This window comes from Pinus tabuliformis, chromosome 4_2 (assembly GCF_031772625.1).
Source record: "Pinus tabuliformis cultivar Carrire ecotype Pingquan chromosome 4_2, CPIR1, whole genome shotgun sequence".
NCBI classification, from domain to species: Eukaryota; Viridiplantae; Streptophyta; class Pinopsida; order Pinales; family Pinaceae; genus Pinus; species Pinus tabuliformis.
The window spans coordinates 178,827,746-178,847,042 of NC_142304.1; the positions used below are offsets into that span (position 1 = coordinate 178,827,746).

Consider the following 19,297-nt stretch of genomic DNA (forward strand, 5'->3'; position numbering starts at 1 on the left):
AGGCCATTTCTAAATTCTAGCCTCCTTGGTTATGTGTTTTTTGTTTTGAGTCTTTGATCATGTATTACAGTTGACTATGTATTGCCATTGGGTACCATTTTGATATAATGGATTGGTTCATGAGCCTACTTTGATCATATGTTGTCTTCCATCTATATTATAATGTTGTGTGTTTGGAAACATGAATGAAAATCTTTAAAATTATGTTTAAAATCTTTAATTATGTTTTTTTATAAAAAAAATATATATTTAATGTATTTTTTACAACGACCGAGTCATTGAAATCGAGCCGGCCGAGTCATTACCATTTCGGAGTCGGAGTCGAAGTCGATCCTTGGCAGAGTCGGAGTCGATCATCGGCCGAGTCAGAGTCGGAGTCGAAGTCTTAAAACTATGGTTTTGCCCGCACCGCTTTTGGGGCTGGGCGGTTTCGGGCGAAGGGCGAGCGAGCAGGCCAAGAGCACGACGCGTGGCAAAGTACGGGCGCCAAAACCACCGGTTCCCCGCAAGTCAATCAGCAGCGATGAAGGGGGTCGCAAGATTAAATGCGTTCGTTGGATTATCAAGTGTAGATCAGACGGCGGACGCGCTATGGAGATGGCGGGAGGTTAACACTGCGGGCCCGATGTATTAAACCGTTTTTAAATGTATCGGGGGCAATTTCATTGGTTCAGGGGATGGTTATTAATTAACCGGGGGTTAATTAATCCCTCCGCTGCGCGGGGAGGTTATTTTTTTTTTTTGACAAGTTCGGTTGCTGTATTATTCTCTGAAAAAAAATGGGAGTCAAGACTCCTTAAGTACAATAGATGCCGAAGAAATTCAAGATCTGCGGAGTTATATAGCAGAAAGCTCTCCTTGATCCTGCTTGTTCTTGTTTTAAATGATTCTCGACAAGAATAGACTCTTACAAACTGAAATAGCAGAAATTGACAACGACAGTTCATTTCTGAAATATGCTAATATGAATATGATGCTGAGCTGAATAAGCTTTCCACTTTTCTGCTTGAGGAATTCAGGTTTTTGCTGTTGAAGAAATTCTTCAAAAGATTCTGGGCTGCTTTGAGCACCTCCTCCTGGCTGCCTCTTATCTCGAGTTGTAAAAGATAGGTCCCATGCTGGCCAAGATATGAAACTATGGTTGACAGCGTATTATAATTAACATATAGGTGTTCCAATAGCATCACTCCATCGCCAGAGTCCGGTAAAGTTGCCATCATATGAGTTAAATGGGCTGAATAAGGCGCTGAGGGATATTGGTGAGTGAGGCAGGGTAGTTGAGAATCGGCCTTGGGAGAACAGGCAGGATCCATATGGGATCGGTAGAAGGCATGAAATCTTTTCCAGAAAATTGTGAAGGCTGAGGTGTAACAAGAACAGGTGAAGGTAGAGCAAATTAGGGACAGAGCGTTAGAAAGATCGATTCTGCACCTAATTCTGATGGATATAAAGTAGTAGCTGAATGTCCGGAAGGGGTGAGGCCACTTCTTGGCATCTGACCAGGAAGGATTGAAGCAAAGATTAGAGAATCGATTCATGGCAGAGATTGTTGGCTTACCACGTCGTTGCAGCATAGGCTTCCCAAAGATCTTTCGCAGGCCCTGTTTGCACGCCGGTCAGCGTGCTTGTTGAGATTTCGGAGAATATGATGGTATTGCAGGTTGCCCAGTGTTTGATTCAGGAGCTGGCATCTCTGGATGATCTGCTGTAGGAGGTTGTTGGGTGACTTTTTTTGATGAATCATGAGACTTATGACCACCGAGGAATCTCCAAATATTTTTGCAGTTCTTATCCCAAGCCTGCTAAGCTGAGTTAATCCCTGATAAAGAGCTAATGCCTCTGCCCGATTGTTGGATAAGTTCCCAAGACCCCATGTGTAATAGAGAATGCATTCCCCATTAGCATTAAGGATCAGGCCTCCCACTCCAGCTATTCCTGGATTTGACTTAGATGCTCCGTCAAAAAACAGGTAATAACTGTTGCAATTCTGCAACCAGTTGGCAAACTCCTCCTCCTTTAGCCTGATTTTCCATGGGTGGATTTCCTGATTGTGCTGGACTTTCTCTGTCTTACCTTTCTGAATGCCATTGTTTTTGTCCAGAATGTAGCTGATGAAATTTATTTCCTCAACACTGTATTTAGTTACATCGATGTTGTTGTGAGTTTTGACTGAAATGGTTTCGAGCGCAAGATTCTTTGCCTTGTTGCTGACAGTTTTTGATGATGTGCTTTTGTCCTTGAAAATTCGTCGGTTTCTTGCTAGCCAGATACTCCATAGCATAGTGTAGGGAAGGGTGTTCCAAACTCTCTTCACTAGATTGCTTCCCTTATTTCCCCAGGGGCAGTTCTTTTTCCAAGCGAGGATCATTTCCACTATTGAATGTTGGGAAGTCCATGGAAGCTTATCAACAAGTTCTAAGTTTTTCCAACAGTCCATAGCATAGGTGCAGTCGACAAATAGATGATGCATGGTTTCCTCAGCTCCACAGCAATTGGGGCAACAAGAAGGCCCATTAATGCCCCTCTTCTACAGGTTCTCTGTTGTTAATATCTTCCCTTTGAGAAGGGTACAAGTAAAGAATTTGTTTTTGGGCAAAGCCTCAGATTTCCATACAATTCTCCATTGATTCCATAACGATATGTGGTGGGTGTTGTTGTTGATATACTGGTGGCCTGCCTTAATAGAATAATCTATTCCTGTGGGGTCCCATTGGAAGCCGTCCTCGTTTTTCTTGATAGGTGCTTTGCCATGAAGCAAAGACAGAAGAGCAGTTAAGCTGTTGTTGATTTCACTTGGGCTAGTAAGGAATGTCCATCCAAGCCAAAGGTGAGACAAAGGGTCCCATCTAGAGATTTGGTCCAGATAGAATAGCTTTTTTGCACAGTCGCCAAATTTTTGAGGAATCCCTATTGGGTATAGCAGAGTCAAGGAGTTGCTGCCTGGGGAAGTTCAGATATTTGCTTTCCAGGCCCTGTTTCCACCACGCTGGAGGGCCAGTGATGAGTCTCCAAATTATCTTTCCTCCAAAGGCAAGATTAGTGAAAGTGGGAGACCTAACACCAAGACCCCCTCTTTCTTGAGTCTGAATGACTTGCTTCCAGCTAACAAGGTTGAATTTCTTCTTGTCGTTTTTCCCCCCTTGCCAGAGAAAATGTCGTAGAACAACATCCATTTTGTGAAGGAAAGAGGCAAGAGCTTGGAAGAGAGAAAAGCGATAAAGGGGAAGAGAGGAAATACTTGATTTCAAAAGGATGAGTCGGCCTGCTGGGTTGAGCCACATTGAACCCCATTGTTGAACTTTCCTCTTCATCTTGTCAATGATGCTGTCCCAGGTTTCTGCTTTCAAAGGTCCTAGGCTCACAGGCATGCCCAGGTAAGAGAAATGTGTCCAGTCTAGATTGCAGGAAACTCCAAAGATATTTGCAATGTTGTGAATGACCTGATTAGAAGCGTTTCATCCATAGATACAACTTTTTTGCTGGTTGATCAGGCCTCCGGAGTACTCCATAAATCTATCAAGAAGAGACTTGAACCTTCGTGCTATGGTGATGGAAGCTCCTCCAATAAGCAACGTGTCGTCCGCGAACTGAGAACGATTGATGTTCATAGCTCCATTCCCAACTTTTATTCCTGAGATTAGACCCATTCTTCTGTTATGGTTCAGAGCTTGACTGAAGGATTTTGCCATAAGAATGAAGAGATAAGGGGAAAGGGGGCAGCCCTGTCTGAGTCCCCTGGAGGATTGAAAGGCATCGTCCGGCCTTCCATTGACCAGAGGGGAAATCCAAGGTCCTGAGATGCAAGCTGAAATGAGACTGAGGAAGGGCGACTCAAACCCCATCTTTCTTAAAACAGCAAAGAGGAAAGAGTGTCTGACTCTATCGAATGCGTTGGCCAGATCCAGTTTGAGGATGAATCCTTTCTCGTTCCTGGAAAGACTCGAGTGAATAGCTTCCTGTACAAGCAGAATAGAGTCAGTTATTTGCCTGTTGGGCAAGAACCCTCCTTGATTTTAAGATATCAAAGAGGAGAGGAGAGGTTTGAGTTGAGAAGCCAAGATTTTAGACAGGATTTTATAAGAGGCGTTGCAGAGAGATATGGGCCTAAACCGGGAGAAGGAAGAAGGTCAGTTTTCTTTAGGGATGAGGGCAAGAAATGTTGCATTAGTATAACCCCCTATCTTGCCCTTCCGCTGGATCCACCTGATCATCTTGATTAGGTCCTTTTTTATTAAACCCCAGAATGCCCTGTAAAAACATATGGGGAATCCGTCAGGCCCGGGCGCCTTGTCAGGATTCAGAGTCCAAATCGCACTTCTTATTTCCTCCTCTTCGATTTCTTTATTCAGGCTATCGTTCATATCCTTGGTAAGACCTTTGGGGAGGTGTTGGAGAAGGTCCTCGTAATCCTCATCTCCTTTGGTTTCAGTGAGCAAATCTCTGTAGTACTCTGTAGCAGCATTTCTAATGTCCTCTTGGGTGTTTCGCTTGGTTGCCGTCCTTATCCAAGATGGAACAGACATTGTTCCTGATTTTTCGAGCTGTGGCCTGCTTATGAAAAAATGCAGTGTTTTTATCGCCTCCTTGGAGCCAGAGCTGCCTGGATTTTAGCCGCCATTTGGATTCTTCCTCCCTGTTTATATGGCTCACTAGAGAGTAAAGGTTCTTTTCTTGCTCCATACTCTGCTAGGAGAGTCCTTGTTCTTCTATCGTCCTCTGGATTTCCTCTAGTTCACCTTTAACTTTCTTTTTGTTCTCCTCAGGTTCCTTATAGCTTACTCTTGCCCATTCTTTGACAGCTTGCTTGACTTTTCTTTGTTTGGTCTCCCATATGAAACCAGGCGACCCTTCTACATGCTGATTCCCCATTCTCCGGACTATTTCTCTAACAGCAGGCACCTCGTTCCACAAGGGGCTATATTTAAACGGAATGGGTCCTAGGGGACATTGGGACTCCAGCGTGAGAGTAATGGGATGATGATCAGAGGCAGAAGAGGGGAGAATGGTGGCATATCCCACGTAGAAAGAGGAAAGATAAGAGATATTGATGAGAAACCTGTCTAATCATTCCATAATGTTGCCCGAGCCAAGTCTGCGGTTGCTCCAAGTGTACCTACAGTTCTTTGGGGCCACGTCCACTAGATCATGCTCTTGCATGATAGCTTCCAACCGACCTCTGAAGGGATTTGGAGAGAAGGTTCCGCCCCTTTTTTCGTTTGCATGCAATATGAGATTGAAATCTCCAGCCACTATGATGTTTGTGTTTTGCTCACTATCGATACTGGCCTGAAGATCGCCCCAGCATATCTCCTTTTCTCTGTAATGATTGGGCGCATACACGTTGTAGATGATTACTGTTTGGTCATTCGTTCTGCTTTCAAACGCTGTTCTGATCCAATGCTGTTGTAGGTTTACTGAGTCACAGGTCCACTTGTTGTGATCCCAAAGGGTGGCAATGCCTCCCGAAGCGCCTCTTGCATCGCTTACGCACCCTTTGTATTGATTTTGCTGGTCTATAATACTTCTCATTGCTTGCTGATCCTGCTTTGTTTCCTGAATCAGTAAGATTTCTGGCTTTTCGCTGTGTATTAAACCTCTGAGGGCGGAGATTTTGGAGGGGTGCCCTAACCCCCTACTGTTCCAAGACAGTACTTTCATCATTGGGAACTTGGCGTACGGAGAGGTGCTCGCCTCTCTTGTTCTTTATGGTTTGTTTCTTTTTCTTGGTGCCCCTGAATGAAGGACTCTATTGGTGTTTGAGTTCCCATGGCTATGTCTTTCTGGGCGTTCTCGTCCCTGTGTTGCTTTGTTGATTTCCTGCCTGGTCCAGGCTTCTTGTAGGTATCGCTCGCTGTTCCATGCTCTTTAGTGCTGCTTCTGGTGTGCCTAGGATAGGAGGGTTCAAGAGAGACTTGCGAAGAGGAGATTAGAAAGGGGGGGGATCAGATGGCTCGGAAGGGTTCAGGGGGGGCTGAGGGGGGTCCATATAGGGAGGATCAAGGGAGGATAAAACCAGGAAGGGATTAGAGGAGGGGGGATTGGAGGTTCAGAAGAGAGATGGATAGAAGATAGAGGGGAAGATGAAGATGGTCGAGAGGCAGAGGGAGCTGAAGGAGCAGATTCCTGGGGGGGTTTCTGAGGAGGAACAGATTTCTTCTTTTTGACCGATTCCCATTGGCCCTCTTGGTCCTCACTTTCTGCATCAACGAGTTTGGGACATCTATTGGCGAAGTGTCCATATTCGTGGCAGACCTTGCATTTAAAAGGTATCTACTCATAATCCAGCTGCTGGATATGGCTCCACTCATCCACTTTCAGTTTTATTGCTTCTGGTAGACCTTTGCCAAGATCCACTTCGACACAAATCCTTGCGCAGGCCTGCATGTTGTCTTTTGGCTCACTGCGGTCGATGTATTTGCCCACAGCATTTCCTATCGCACGAACTGACTCATCTCCCCAGCAATGAAGGGGAAGGTGAGGGAGACGAACCCAGACCGGGACAGCGCTGGGGACGTCCAGCTCAAGATCAAAATCGGGAGTCCATTTGTTGAGATAGAGCCCTGGAGTCCATGAAATAGGGCCCGTTTCTGAAGATTAAGTCCTTATCCTGTTTAAATTCGAAGTGGAAAGTGAAGTACCCTTTCCCACATAACCTGATGGAGATTTTCCCTTGGATCTTGTCTGCCCAGTTTCTTTCAACCCATCTTTGTACCGTTCTTGGAGAGGGCCAGAGGCCTGTGAATTGGCCTATGAGTCCTTTTTCAGCAAGAGACAAGGCCGCCATGCGCGGCAAGACCGAAGGCAATTGAACTTCCTGAAGCACATCTAGCTTCTTGACAAATCTTGATAAGGCGGGTCTGGGGCGCTGCGGGGGCAGGGATTTTACCAGTTCTGAAAACGCTTTTTGAGAGTCAACCCCCTCCAGAGACGGATCCGAGGGGGCCATGGCCAAAGGCCTGCGCTCAGGCAGGCGCAGAGCACAGGTTGCAGTCGCGCGCGCAGCAGGGTTCCTCGGCTCCGTTCGCAGCAGAATCCTGTCGATAGTGGGGAGGTTATTAACAAGTTCCAGAGAAACTTATTAATCCCTATTTAAAACAGTGCTATGGTCGTAATCGACCGGGGCGGGGATAAATTAATATTTGGGGTTTTTACATATTTACATAATATGGGAAGGGAATAAGTGTATGGGAATTATATAACACATGTTAGCAATTAATATGAATTTTGAATTGAGCGCTAAGTTATAAAAATACTTTAACTTTTGTATTTAAACTTAGGCTAGAGTTGAAAAGGATTTTTATGGAGAAATTTTTGCCATTTTCCTAAGCAAAACAGGGTTTTACTTAGACATTCTTTATGAAACCGGAATGAGTGGCTTGTGAGTGATATCAAACAGATCTTCATATCTTTGGGGAAGTTGGTGAATGATTTAGGGAAAAGTATGAAAGGGAGTTAGTCATGAAACCTGCCTTGCACTTGTGATGGGAGTGAAAGTTAACATTTTCCAAAAACATAATCCATCACAAGCATCATTCTGCAACAGCAATCTACCTACCCTACCTACTTTGGCTAGCATTTTTTCCTTCTTTCTTTGGGTGCATTTGGACTAGCAAACCCTCATCAACTTTTCTTTTCTTTTTATGGTAAGCCTATCTAAGTCTGCCCTTATTACTTCCAAGGGCTCAGATTAAACTGTTGAGCTCCTTTGCTTCTCTACCTATCTACTTATCTGCCAAGTTTAAACAGTTTGGCCAGATTTTATTCTCTATCTCTAAAACAGGAAATTCAAAACATGAACTAGCCAAGATTAAGCTGTTTGGCCATTCATTAATTGTGGCATAAAATAACAAGCTGCACACAATGCTTATTTACAGAAAATGAAAAAGTAGTGGCATTTTGGACTTGCACACTTTCCTGGTCTTTCTTTGTTTGGGGTTCATTTCTTTCACTTTTTCTTTTGACCATTTTATTCTTTTTACCCTTTGATTTTTCTTTTAGGGTATACCCTCTTTACATTTTTTACATTTTTTTATTTTTTGATAATATGGAAACCTTTGCAACAAGGAAAGAAATGAACATATTACAGAGCTCATCAAGTCAATCATGAAATATGACACCTATTGGTATAGGAGTATAACAGGTTGGAGCAAGATAGCAGAGTTAAGGCGAAACGAAATTACACAAAGGAATGGCCGCCAAAAGGTGGAATGGGGTGGCCAGCTCGTTAAATCAATTGAAGTCTCGGTGTTGAAAGATAAGAAGCAGTGGTGAATTCAGGGACAGGGAATAAGAGTGGAGGAGTACAGTTGGGCAAGAAGAATTACCCAAACAACAGAGGGAAGAGAGGTCCACCTTGGCATATGCTGCAAGAACTCGGTGAGGGTGGTTGGTACCAAGCATAGCTATCGAGCTTCTTGGGGGGAGCAAATGGCAAGAATTCTAAAGCCTGCTCGACATAGCCACTGGGCACTCAAGGTAAATCCTACAAACCAAAAGAGGTGGGAGTTCCGGCAAGCACAAAATCTTCTAAAATCACCTCTCCGATGTAATTGTACCCTATGAGTTGGCTTCTATCGGCAACATGAGGCAACACTCCATTTATTTCTAGTTCTAGTATCGAACCCCCATCCCTGTTAGTTGTAATCCAAGCAGAACAAAATATGGGATATCTTTTTAATTTTGTTTCAATTTATATTTCTATTATTGTTGTCCTACTACGAGGTTGGATCCATATTTCTACAGGTGGGTTCTAGATGGATTTAGGGCCAGCCCCCTTTTCTCTGTTAGGTGCATTGGCAGTGGTAGTGATGCTCGACCTCAGTTTCAAGCCGAGTCACGCTTTGTGGAAGGAGTATAACATGGCCATATTTCCTCATCTCTCAGCACACGAGGCAAATTGAAGGGGTGGGGTTCCCCAACGTGGGGGACATGTTTCACCACAAGGGGGATGCTTGGGCACCACAAGACGGATCAGAGATTAGCCAGCGACACCGAGACCTCGCGGTGATCCAATAATCCCAACCCCGGTATCCAGATTTGACTCTCAGCCACTACCATAATACTCTAATGATATCTCTCTTTGATTACTTTTTGGGTACGATCTATGTTTTCAATCGGTTGTCTAGTAGCCATAGTATATATATGTTTTGTTCCAGCTATGCTATGTACTATAGATCTTCCTTGACCCTTTGCAGGGTTCAATTTTGGGTGTGCTCTGGTCTCCCTGGCGAGAGACCAACATGAACTTTGAAGTCCTTCTGATGTAAAAATTTTGTTTCTCAACAATAAAATTCACTTTACACAAAAAATAGATGATATTAAATTCTTAAAGTAAAAGGATAGAAAAGGTAAGATAAAGGTAGTGAAAAGGCAAGATAAAGGTGACATTCTCCCTTATCTTACCTTTTCTATCATTTTACTTGAATCTTTAACATCACTTAGTCTATAAATTGTTTCAGGATCTTTAAAAGTGGTTCCAACCACATCAGACTTCATATCCCATTCAGAATTCAGCAAACTAACAGTTTTTACAACTGGCGGGATTATAGTTTTTCCATTGGATTGCACAATGATAAATTTGCATGGCATGAATTGTTACTGTTGGGATTTTATCATTAATATTTTTATTTTTTTAATTTTAGAGATGGGAACCCTTATGCTAGGGACCTTGACGTCCCATTATTCCCTCTAAATTTCTCTAAAATTTGGGGGTGTTCCCACACGCCGCCCATGTGTGTCTCCTTGCTCCTACACTCCCCCATCTCGAAAACTTGTTGGAGCATTGACTTCTACAATTTATCATCCTAAGAGAGATGACAATTTGCAACATGCCCCAAATCACCAAGATTGTTCCTTGTTACACACATGGCAAATGTGAGCTCCCAAACCATGGAGAAGTTGAAATTGAAATTTATACTAATGTCCCCTAATATATGCTCTTCAAATTTATATGTCCCCTAATTTATATATGCTCTTCAAAACAGCTGGAGAGAGGCAGAGCTATGGGATTGGAAAACAGCTAAAGCGCTTTCTAGGCTCCCAGTTCATGCAATGATGCTCTATGGGAGTGAATTGTGGGCTGCTACACCCTTGTTTCAAAAAGGAAACAATTGAGAAATCCAAAAATGCTTGATCATGAGCAAGTTCAAAATAAAAAGTTTGGTTCCTTATGAGATAATGTTGAGTGAAACAGTGGCAGCTCCCATCGAAGCAATTGCTATGGTGCGTCTCATAAGATATCTAAAAAGAATTGAGCAAATGGGAGTAGGTAGATGAACTAAAGTTGTCTTCAATGAAGGCATGAGTGAAAGAAAGAAAACATGGATGAGACAAAACAACAAATGGATGCAAAAATGAAATATCTACCTCAATCCCTGTCCCACAAATAGCAAGGAGTTTGAATTTTGTCTTGGAGAAGTTTCGCAAGTGTATATGGGGAAAAGAGTTGGGTAGAAAGAAGAAATACTAGGTTAAGAAATTCAACCTTACTTGTGATCTCCAACAAAAAGAGTATATTGGAGCTAACGTTCCATGGAGAACAAAGATGCTTATTGCTCAATTAAGAACTAACTCGCATCAACTTCGGTGTGAAATGGGGCGGTGGTAAAGACCTAAAGAAGCTTGGGAAGAATAGGTGTGTATTTTTTGCACTTCCGGAGCAGTGGAATCTGAAAAACATTTTGTTTTGGAATGTGATGCTTTCAGGGACATTAGGGAGAGTTAGCAGTGTTTTCCTGGCATTGTCTTTTCAGCGAGGAGACTGTTAGAAGGATGGATCAGCTCATCATCAATTTGAATAAGAAAATGACTGAATTGCAAAAGGCGAAAAGCATGGAAGCTGGTGGTCCCATAGACTATTTTAGTCTCGTGGATGTTAAAATATCATTCATTCATTCATTCTAAAGACCAAACAGGTCAAGGAGACTAGAGATTAGACCTGTCATGACTCATGGGAAGCCTATACAGACAGGTGGGGTGTGTAGGCAAGAGGCCCCAGTAAGATGAGAAATAAATAACAACTGAAGTGAAATGAAAAACTAGTAAGCTAATAACCATAGATGAAACAACAACATATCAAAACCTAGGCCTACAAAAAGGTTATCCCAGGGAGGAAAACCCTGGAGAAACATAAACAGCCATGTCCAAACAGAAGAAAATCTGCAACCAAGAGAGAAGGGAGAATGTGTGAACCTAATAAGCAGATTTTATAGGCGCCCTGGGACTGACCAGCTCCAAGTCAAATCAATGAAATGTTTTATAAAAGATTACAACATACAAAGAACTTATGGCATACAGAAAGCAAAGAATCAAAGTTATTCCAAGATATTAATGACAACAATCTAATCAAAGTGGTAGATTGGAATCCCGAGATTTCCATCAAAGTAAAATGAAGTTCCCCGTGCAGATACATTGGACAACCATGAATTTTCACTTACATTACAAATGCAAAACAAAAGCAAAAGTATTAATACCTGCCAGAACCAAATAATTTGATCGTCAGCTTCAGTGTATTCATGATACTCCGTATGGTCTTTCCAATCCTGTACACATAAATCATGACCCTTCCCATACAACATTAGATCCAGATCTTCAGGTTCTAAAGCTCGAAGAAACTGTTGGAGTGTTGAATTCCCAAGCAAATCAGAAAACCCCTGGGCAAAGCATTTAATTTGCTCTGCAACTGGTGTCACAAAATGACATTGAATCAGCAGTTTAACATATCGATGTCGATTCTTACTGTTTACAACCAAGTCCCTGCCCCCTGGACAAAGTTCCATGACTTTTCGGGAACCCAGTTCTTCAACTTCTGTCACAAACGTGAGTCCTAGTAGATCCGAGTCCAGAATATCTGAATCCATTTCCAAGATTTTCTTGCAACTTGAATACAAGTATGGATCTGCATCTTGCGTATCCTCCCAGGAGATAGAGAGACCAGCCAATTGTTTGAAGAATGTTCGAGCTAGGACCATGTCAATTTGCACCCTATGCATCAATGCCAAACCAATAACACGACCACAAAATTTGAAATAGGATAGATGACCAGGATTCACTCCAGATGCTGCAACCGGAAGGAACAAGATGATCAGATATTTGAATAACCAGACAGCTTCAAACCCAGGATGTGTTGAGAAGAGAGGTCAATCTCTAGAGAAGAGCACATTTGTGAACATTTTATTTGTATTTGACACACATCTTGGAACACTAATTTTGGATCACAGACAACACTTTGTCAAATGGCCTGACAGATTGCAAACTTCTTCATTAATAAGGCAGTATCAGAGAGTGGAAAATATTTATCCAACAATATTATCAGGCGCAATCTGATAAAGAAACATTAAATAATAATAGAGGACAGCTTGTTGAAGGACATTAATGCTTTCAAAACTACGCCCTGGACTAAAATTCACTAAGGTCAATATTTACCTAATGATTGAGGACAGCTTGTTGAAGGACAAGAATGCTTTCAAAACCACATCTTGGACGTGAATGCCTTCAACACTACATATTGCACTAAAATTCACTAAGGTCAATATCTACCTAATGCTTTTACGGAGTCCATGAAATTGAAAAAGCAATTTTACACCATATTTCAAACATCTTGCATCGCAATAAATGGCAGAATTTAGTGGGTTAAATAAAAATATGATAATAAATTTCCCACTCACCAGGGTTGGGGAAAAATCTTCGCCGATCATTGGGGCAACATAAGAAAAGAGCATTTGCAGGATTAAAAATTTCTCTGCATATTAATGAAAACCACTCCCGCAAAACTCCTGGGCCAGTTGCTTCCTCAGTCGCAAACTCCACAGAAATTCCTCCCTGTAAAGCATCGGCTTCTGCATAGGCAAGTGGCTCAAATGAATCCACAAGAAGCTGAGATCTATGAACTACAATTTCATGCCGTTCATCATGATCTTCTTGTGGTTCTGGCAGCATAGCCAATACTAGATACCTCTTAGACTCGAAATCAAGAAGGGAACTATATTCAAGTAACCAAAAATGATCATCATGCAATGGTAACTGTTGAATAAGATTATTTAAAGCTAAACGGCGGGCACTTAGCATCGATAGAAAATCTTCCATGTCATCTTTGGAAAGCTTGGCAATGGCATGAAGGCCCTTCAGAATGAAGAGGAATGGAGCCCAGCCAATAGGGCAATCCTCACGTGTGGATGGCCCTGGTTCAACAACGATATTTGCCACTGCCTCCAGGCAACTATCAATCTTATGCAGAAGCTCCCTGAATACTGTGCAAAGCCACTTATGGGATCCAATGTCTGCTACCATCAAGGAATCTGTTCTAGAACAGTTTTCCATGTGTGGACCTTTACTTACAATTACGTGAGATGTTACAGGTCTATCAATTGCCTCCATGGCTTTGCACAAAGGTATTACAAAAGCAGTAAAATCCTGCGCCTCTTTATCATGCACCTCTTTAACATGTTGCATCATGTGAACGGGCTTATCCTTGGAAAGGGATGGCCTAGTTACGCAACATAAATTTGAAGAAAGCTTGATAGCAAGCTCGAGGACAAAAGGAGATAAATCTTGAACAATTGTCTCTGCCTTAGCTTCATTGAAATATTGACTTCCATGAGCAACACCAATAGTGTCCAGCAAAGAGGCAAGGGCATTGCGGCATACCGTGTATAAATCATGGCCAGGTACACTCTTTGCTAGCAGCTTACAGAACTCAAGTAGAATGGGCGCACAGTATATATGAATATGACTCGGCAGAAAATCTTCATTCGGTGACAAGAACAGTTTAATAGATTCTTCTGCACATTCACGGTTGCTCTGTAATGGAGCAAGCAATAACATAATCAAAGCCGAAGTCGCCCCTGCCAGCTGAAATACCTGCATGTGTTCTGAAACAGTAACAGAAGCAGAAACAGAAATAGTCTTTGAAGCCATCTTAAGAAACTCTTTGACTTGATTGCGGATGCTATCCTGCAGATGGTTCAGTTTTCTTTGCATATTGGACACTTGCTCACCCATCATGCACACAGATCTAACAGTAGACACGAAGTCATTTACAAGTTGCCATGACTGAGGAAGAGCCGTGCTCCGCATGCGAGCCACCAAATTAAGCATTGCATCATTAACAACATGGCAATCCCCTAATGTTTGGTCATGCTGCAATTGCTTTCCACCATATATGAGCCGCTGTTCGTACATAGGCAACCCAGTTTTCAACTGAATTTGCCTTTGAACAGACTCAACAGTGTCTGATGCACTGCCATGAATAACAATCGTGCGTCCATCCAAAAAAGTTCTAACAAAAAATTGCAGCCTTGGTTTCGAAGACATGACCATATCTTCATCTATAATCTTAAACGTCAAATCTTCAATGGAGCAGACAGAAGCCTCGTCCAAAACACAGCTACCTCTACCTGTACCTACATCGACGGATTCGCTTAAAACTGCATCATCCTCCCAAAGAAGCCCCTCCCTTGAAAAACTGGAAAGAGAGCTTACAGCACAGTCCTTCTGACCTAAAACCTTATCCAACCCTCTCGTTTCGGCATCTTCTAAGCCGACCAAGACATCAAATTCAAATCCGTTATTCCCAATCTCAATCGCAGGCTCCTCAATAACATCTTCCCTCTCACCTACGGTACTAGCAAAGGAATTCCCGTTTTCAATCTGGAAATTTTCATTATTAACTAGGGTTTCTATCTCACCTCCTCCCGGCTGGACCTTGTCCCGAGCAAAACCGTGGTGCTGGCACGAGAAATCCTGAATAGCATTTGGGGAATTGCCTTCCGGATCCTGATTGCCGCTTCTGAAATTCTCGCCTGAAGACGTCTCCCGCTCTCTGCGCGCCCTCGCGTTTGAATTGACAGAGGACGCCGAGGACTCCAACAAACCGCTTTCGACCTCGTCCAATTTCCGCTTTATGCAGACCGCCCGAGTCATAAGCGATGAAGCCATCCGCGCAGAGCACATAAAACCCCCCGCCGCAGTACCCGAGACTCGATCCCCCGTCCTCTCTTCCATGTCGTTTGCAGCACCTCCTCCGCTGCTACCGCCGCTACTCCTGTTGTGGCTGCTACAACGAAGCCGCGCGAAAAACCTCCAAATTGTCTCTGACAAAACCATCTAGTGCTATCTTAGCAACCGCACAACCCATATTGCAGCACTAGTATCACAAAACTCCGCATATCTCCTATTGGAGTTTTCTTTTGGCAAAAGATTCCGCCGGTTCGGAATTCGGATTTACTTTCCCCGGCCTTCTGTTAATTGACGTGATGCCTAATGGCGCCCATAGTTACAGCGAGGGAGTAATCCAGGAATTGCAGGAATGGAAATACTCGCCCTCGGCCGCGGCCCCTCCTTTTTACACGTGTTGAACAAGTCTTCAAGGGTCGCTGCTGTCTTGGCGTGTTTATTGCTTGTCGGATTGTGACACGTGGTAAAGTTAAAAGGACGGCGGAAAAGGTTTTCTTTAAAAGTTGATCCATCGTGGCATCGCATCAGCTCCGCCATCGATGTTCATTGGTTGCGGGCAGCACATGCAGGTACACTGTGTGTGCCGCGGCCTCTCTCTGTGTTTATCCGTGTTTTTCCTATTTTATGGGACTTTGCGCTTATCACATCTGCAATGACTGCTTAATGTGCTATGAATTGGGCCACAATCCACAAGAAAGCTCGCTAATTATCTCTTTTTTCAAACCTTTTTTTAAGTGATTGCCTCTCGACTTAATTCTTCATTACAGTCCTTCGCTCTTGATTCTTAATCTAAATATTTAACTTTGAGAATAATGGATTTAAGTTAAAAAGATTTAGCAATTCTTCTCGCTCTCCATCCATGCCTAGGGGAAAAAATTCAAATATTTTTTATTATTGAAACTTTTTCGTGGGTTGTTTGTGCATTATTATTAACTATGTGTATGGTGTATTAAGCTTAATGTGGTGTGGAGTTCGTGTGATGCATTTATCATATAAGTTGGTGTATCATTATACTTGTATGGTATAATGAGTTTAGTTTTGTTTTATTGGGTATTAGTTTGATTTTGACCGCTTTTATAATTTAAAATTAGAAATTTAATTTTTATTTTTTTATTATTATTTAAATTTATTTATTTATAAAGTGGTGGATTGAAAATTTATTATGGATTTTTTTAGTAATTCTTATTTTTATTAGATATTAATTTTTTGTTTTTTTTGTTTTATTTAATTTTTTTTTTTTTTCCTTTTTTTCTTATTTCTATTTCGATGAATTATAATTTTTTAACAATATTTTCAATTTAAGATGACTTATTATTATATTAAAAACATATTTTAAAATAATTTTTATTTTTTTTAATTCAAGATAGTTTATTATTATATTAAAACTAGCTACTATGTAGCCCTTGTTTTATTCAATGTATTTTTTGAATTTGTATTATGCATTAAAGTTGATATAATATATTAATAGTGTTGTTATTTAAATTAAATGATTGATAAATGTTGATAGTTATTAATCCATAGTAAGTACCAAAGTATTTATTAGTCTTTGTTAAGGCATGACTCACTATTACTTTAGCATTGACTAGTAAAGTTTATAATGTTTAACTTTGAAAAATAAATATTTATTTTTTCAATATTATTAAAAAACTATTTTTCAAACAGTTCATTGAATCATAACTTGAAGGTCTTATTGTAGCCTTTGCACAATATAATGACATGTGGATTACTAACTCACATATTTTATGTCATAATTTATGGATATAGTTGCAATATTCATGCATGTGATTTTTTATTCTTAATTTTTGTAGGAAATGTAACACCCTCCTCCCATATCTACCCAAGCAACCGGCCAGCCAGGGCAAACATGCGAGCAAAGGCCACTATGATATGAGTCGACCTCCTAAGTCACATTAAGGAAGTGGAACCGAAAGAAACACACCATACAAACATCCAACATCATCAATAGAACCCTCAGAAGACAAGTCAGCCACTCAAACAGCTTGTCCTTGGGTCCCACTACTATTTTAGGTCTCTTGGCCCATAGTCGTTCTCACGTTATGGGCAAGGGAGCGACCAGCAACTTAAAGTTGCTCTCATAGGCTTGTCTACCAGTGACTATGAACCAAAATTGTCAATGTTGTGCCAACGATCCAGCGATTTAAGCCACTTTTTCATGCTTAGAGCCCAAGACAATGCCTAGAATTGATCCATCTCTTCAAATCAGTAAAGTAACATAGAAATGAAAATATTAAAGCAAATACTTATTCAAGACCTTGATTGGATCCATACTAGCCATGACCGACTTTTTGTCAAATATATCATCGACATGTAATTTACATGCAGAATAATAAATAAAATTAACACACATAAAAATACCAAAAACATAGAAATGGGGAAAAGGCCTCAACCTCACTATATTCCTCTCGTGATGCAATCCAATGTACAAATAATGATAATAGTACAAATAAATACATGAGGAAGTTTGTCTCGAGATAGTACATCTATCTTGGACACTATGGTTGAGAAAATATCTCAACAACACACTAATCTAGGAGCCTAACTAGTTGGAGAGAGTCTCTTGTCCTAACTAAACTCCCTAGTTTGAGGAACTAATTCCTAATTCTCAAGATTTGATTTATTCAATTATAATTTTGGATTTATAATTGTTTTATTATGAGAGTGAGGCTAACATTCCCCCCCCTCAACGATAAATCCAAAATAAGAACAAGGAACCCTCTTCCAAGTTCTCAAGTTGATCCTCAAAAAACATTTGCCTCAAAAACCGCCAAAGCTGGATGCTGAAAAAACTGCAATATGAAGAGACCATGAGTCAGTTGCATGTTTGATTCATCTCTGAATGTTGCTTAACAACTCCATCACATGCCGAGCTGCAAAAGGATCCAACTGTCCTTTGCTTGAAATCAGTATCCTGTGTCCACTGAAAAAATTTGATGAACGCCCACTGGCGTATTTGTTTGTCCACTGACAAAAGTTGATGAATGCCCATTGGCAAATCCACTGATGATGATCGCCCACTGTCTGATGACGTTGAAAAACAACTCACTATTGCGTTTGCTCACTGTTGACTTTGTTGTCGATCACCCATTGGCGAATTTTTGATGCTCACTCACTAATGAAAATTCCCACTGGCTGCTTCATTGATGTTGTCGAGACTTTCAATTTGACAACCACTGTCAATTTCATTGACATTTTCCCCCCTTTATCAACTAAAAGGAGAGACAATCTTCTTTAAATTATTTCTGAACTCCCCCCCTTCAGGTGTAGGAATGTTTCACTGGTGTACTCCCTCGTTCAACTGCACAAGAGTGCCATCTTCATTTTTACTTTTGGATGCAATATGTGTGAGTGAATTCGATTGTAAAACTTATACAATCTTCTGACCGTGGATGACCATTCCTAGGGATCAATCCATGAATAATTGATCTTCAATCTGGTTGATTGTTTTTGTTTGCTGCGTTGTGCTGATGAATGATTTGACTTGCCACAATGGCAACAAGGAAGGAGATCAAAACACTGATCTTCTAGATGACTGGTTCTTTGATAATGAAGGCATTTTGGTTTGACTGCAACTTCAGTTTGCGCGCATGTCTATTTGTCTGCAACTTCAGTTTGTGTGTATTTCTGTTTGTCTTCAACTTTCTCATAACTAACCGATGTGATTTGTGCAAGAAACCTTGCATTGACAAACTTAATGGGCCTTGAATAATTTGGGATATGCAAGTTGGCATCATCTTTGACATATCCTAAGCCTCGTCTATTTCTGTTACTTTGGATTTCTTCCCGTGGCTTGGTGATTGGTTTGGAAGAAAGTTGAACTGGATCAGGGACCACTTCGACACTTGAAGTTGGTTGGATCAGTGACTTGGACTCATCAGCTGTATTTGTATTGTTCAAAGTCTTGGAAGCATCACTCTTCTCTGGCAAATCAGTTCTTTGTAGTTGTGACTCCAGTTGAAGGAACTCAATCATTTCATGTGCATGTTGAAGATGCACTTGAATATCAGCGAGAGTTGTTTTGTTGATGTTCACCATGTCGCCAGCTGATGATAAAATCAAATTGTTAAGAATTTGGGACAGTTGAATGTGTGTCGCCATGTTAGCTTTCTCACTTTGAATTCAGGCTCGCTTGTACTGTTGCTTATTGTTGATGCTTTAAACACTTGCTAGAGTTTTATAACTTGGTTGCTTGAACTCTTGATTTCACGCTCGCTTGATGACGATCACTTTGCTTGAATGCTTCACTGACACTTTGTGAATGCTTCAATCAACTTCACACTGGCTCGTTTGTTGTAGATGTCGTGCTTTGAACTTTCGCACTTGATTT

At 41.4% G+C, this 19,297-nt stretch overlaps 1 protein-coding gene across 3 annotated transcripts in view; it reads right to left on the reverse strand.

Moving 5' to 3' along the window:
• The window catches only part of LOC149168746 (E3 ubiquitin-protein ligase UPL5-like), a 161,348-nt gene extending 145,907 nt beyond the window's left edge, over nucleotides 1-15,441 (reverse strand). For 2 of the 3 annotated variants that reach the window (XM_089428411.1, XM_089428410.1), the window contains exons 1-2: nucleotides 12,666-15,441; nucleotides 11,472-12,058 (exon numbers count right to left, since the gene is read on the reverse strand). In XM_089428411.1, coding sequence (XP_089284537.1) covers nucleotides 11,472-12,058; nucleotides 12,666-15,102 — 3,024 coding nt within the window. In that variant the 5' untranslated portion in view covers nucleotides 15,103-15,441. The remainder of the gene's footprint in view (nucleotides 1-11,471; nucleotides 12,059-12,665) is intronic. The other variant, XM_089428409.1, reaches the window with a different exon arrangement.
• Nucleotides 15,442-19,297: the final 3,856 nt, after the last annotated feature.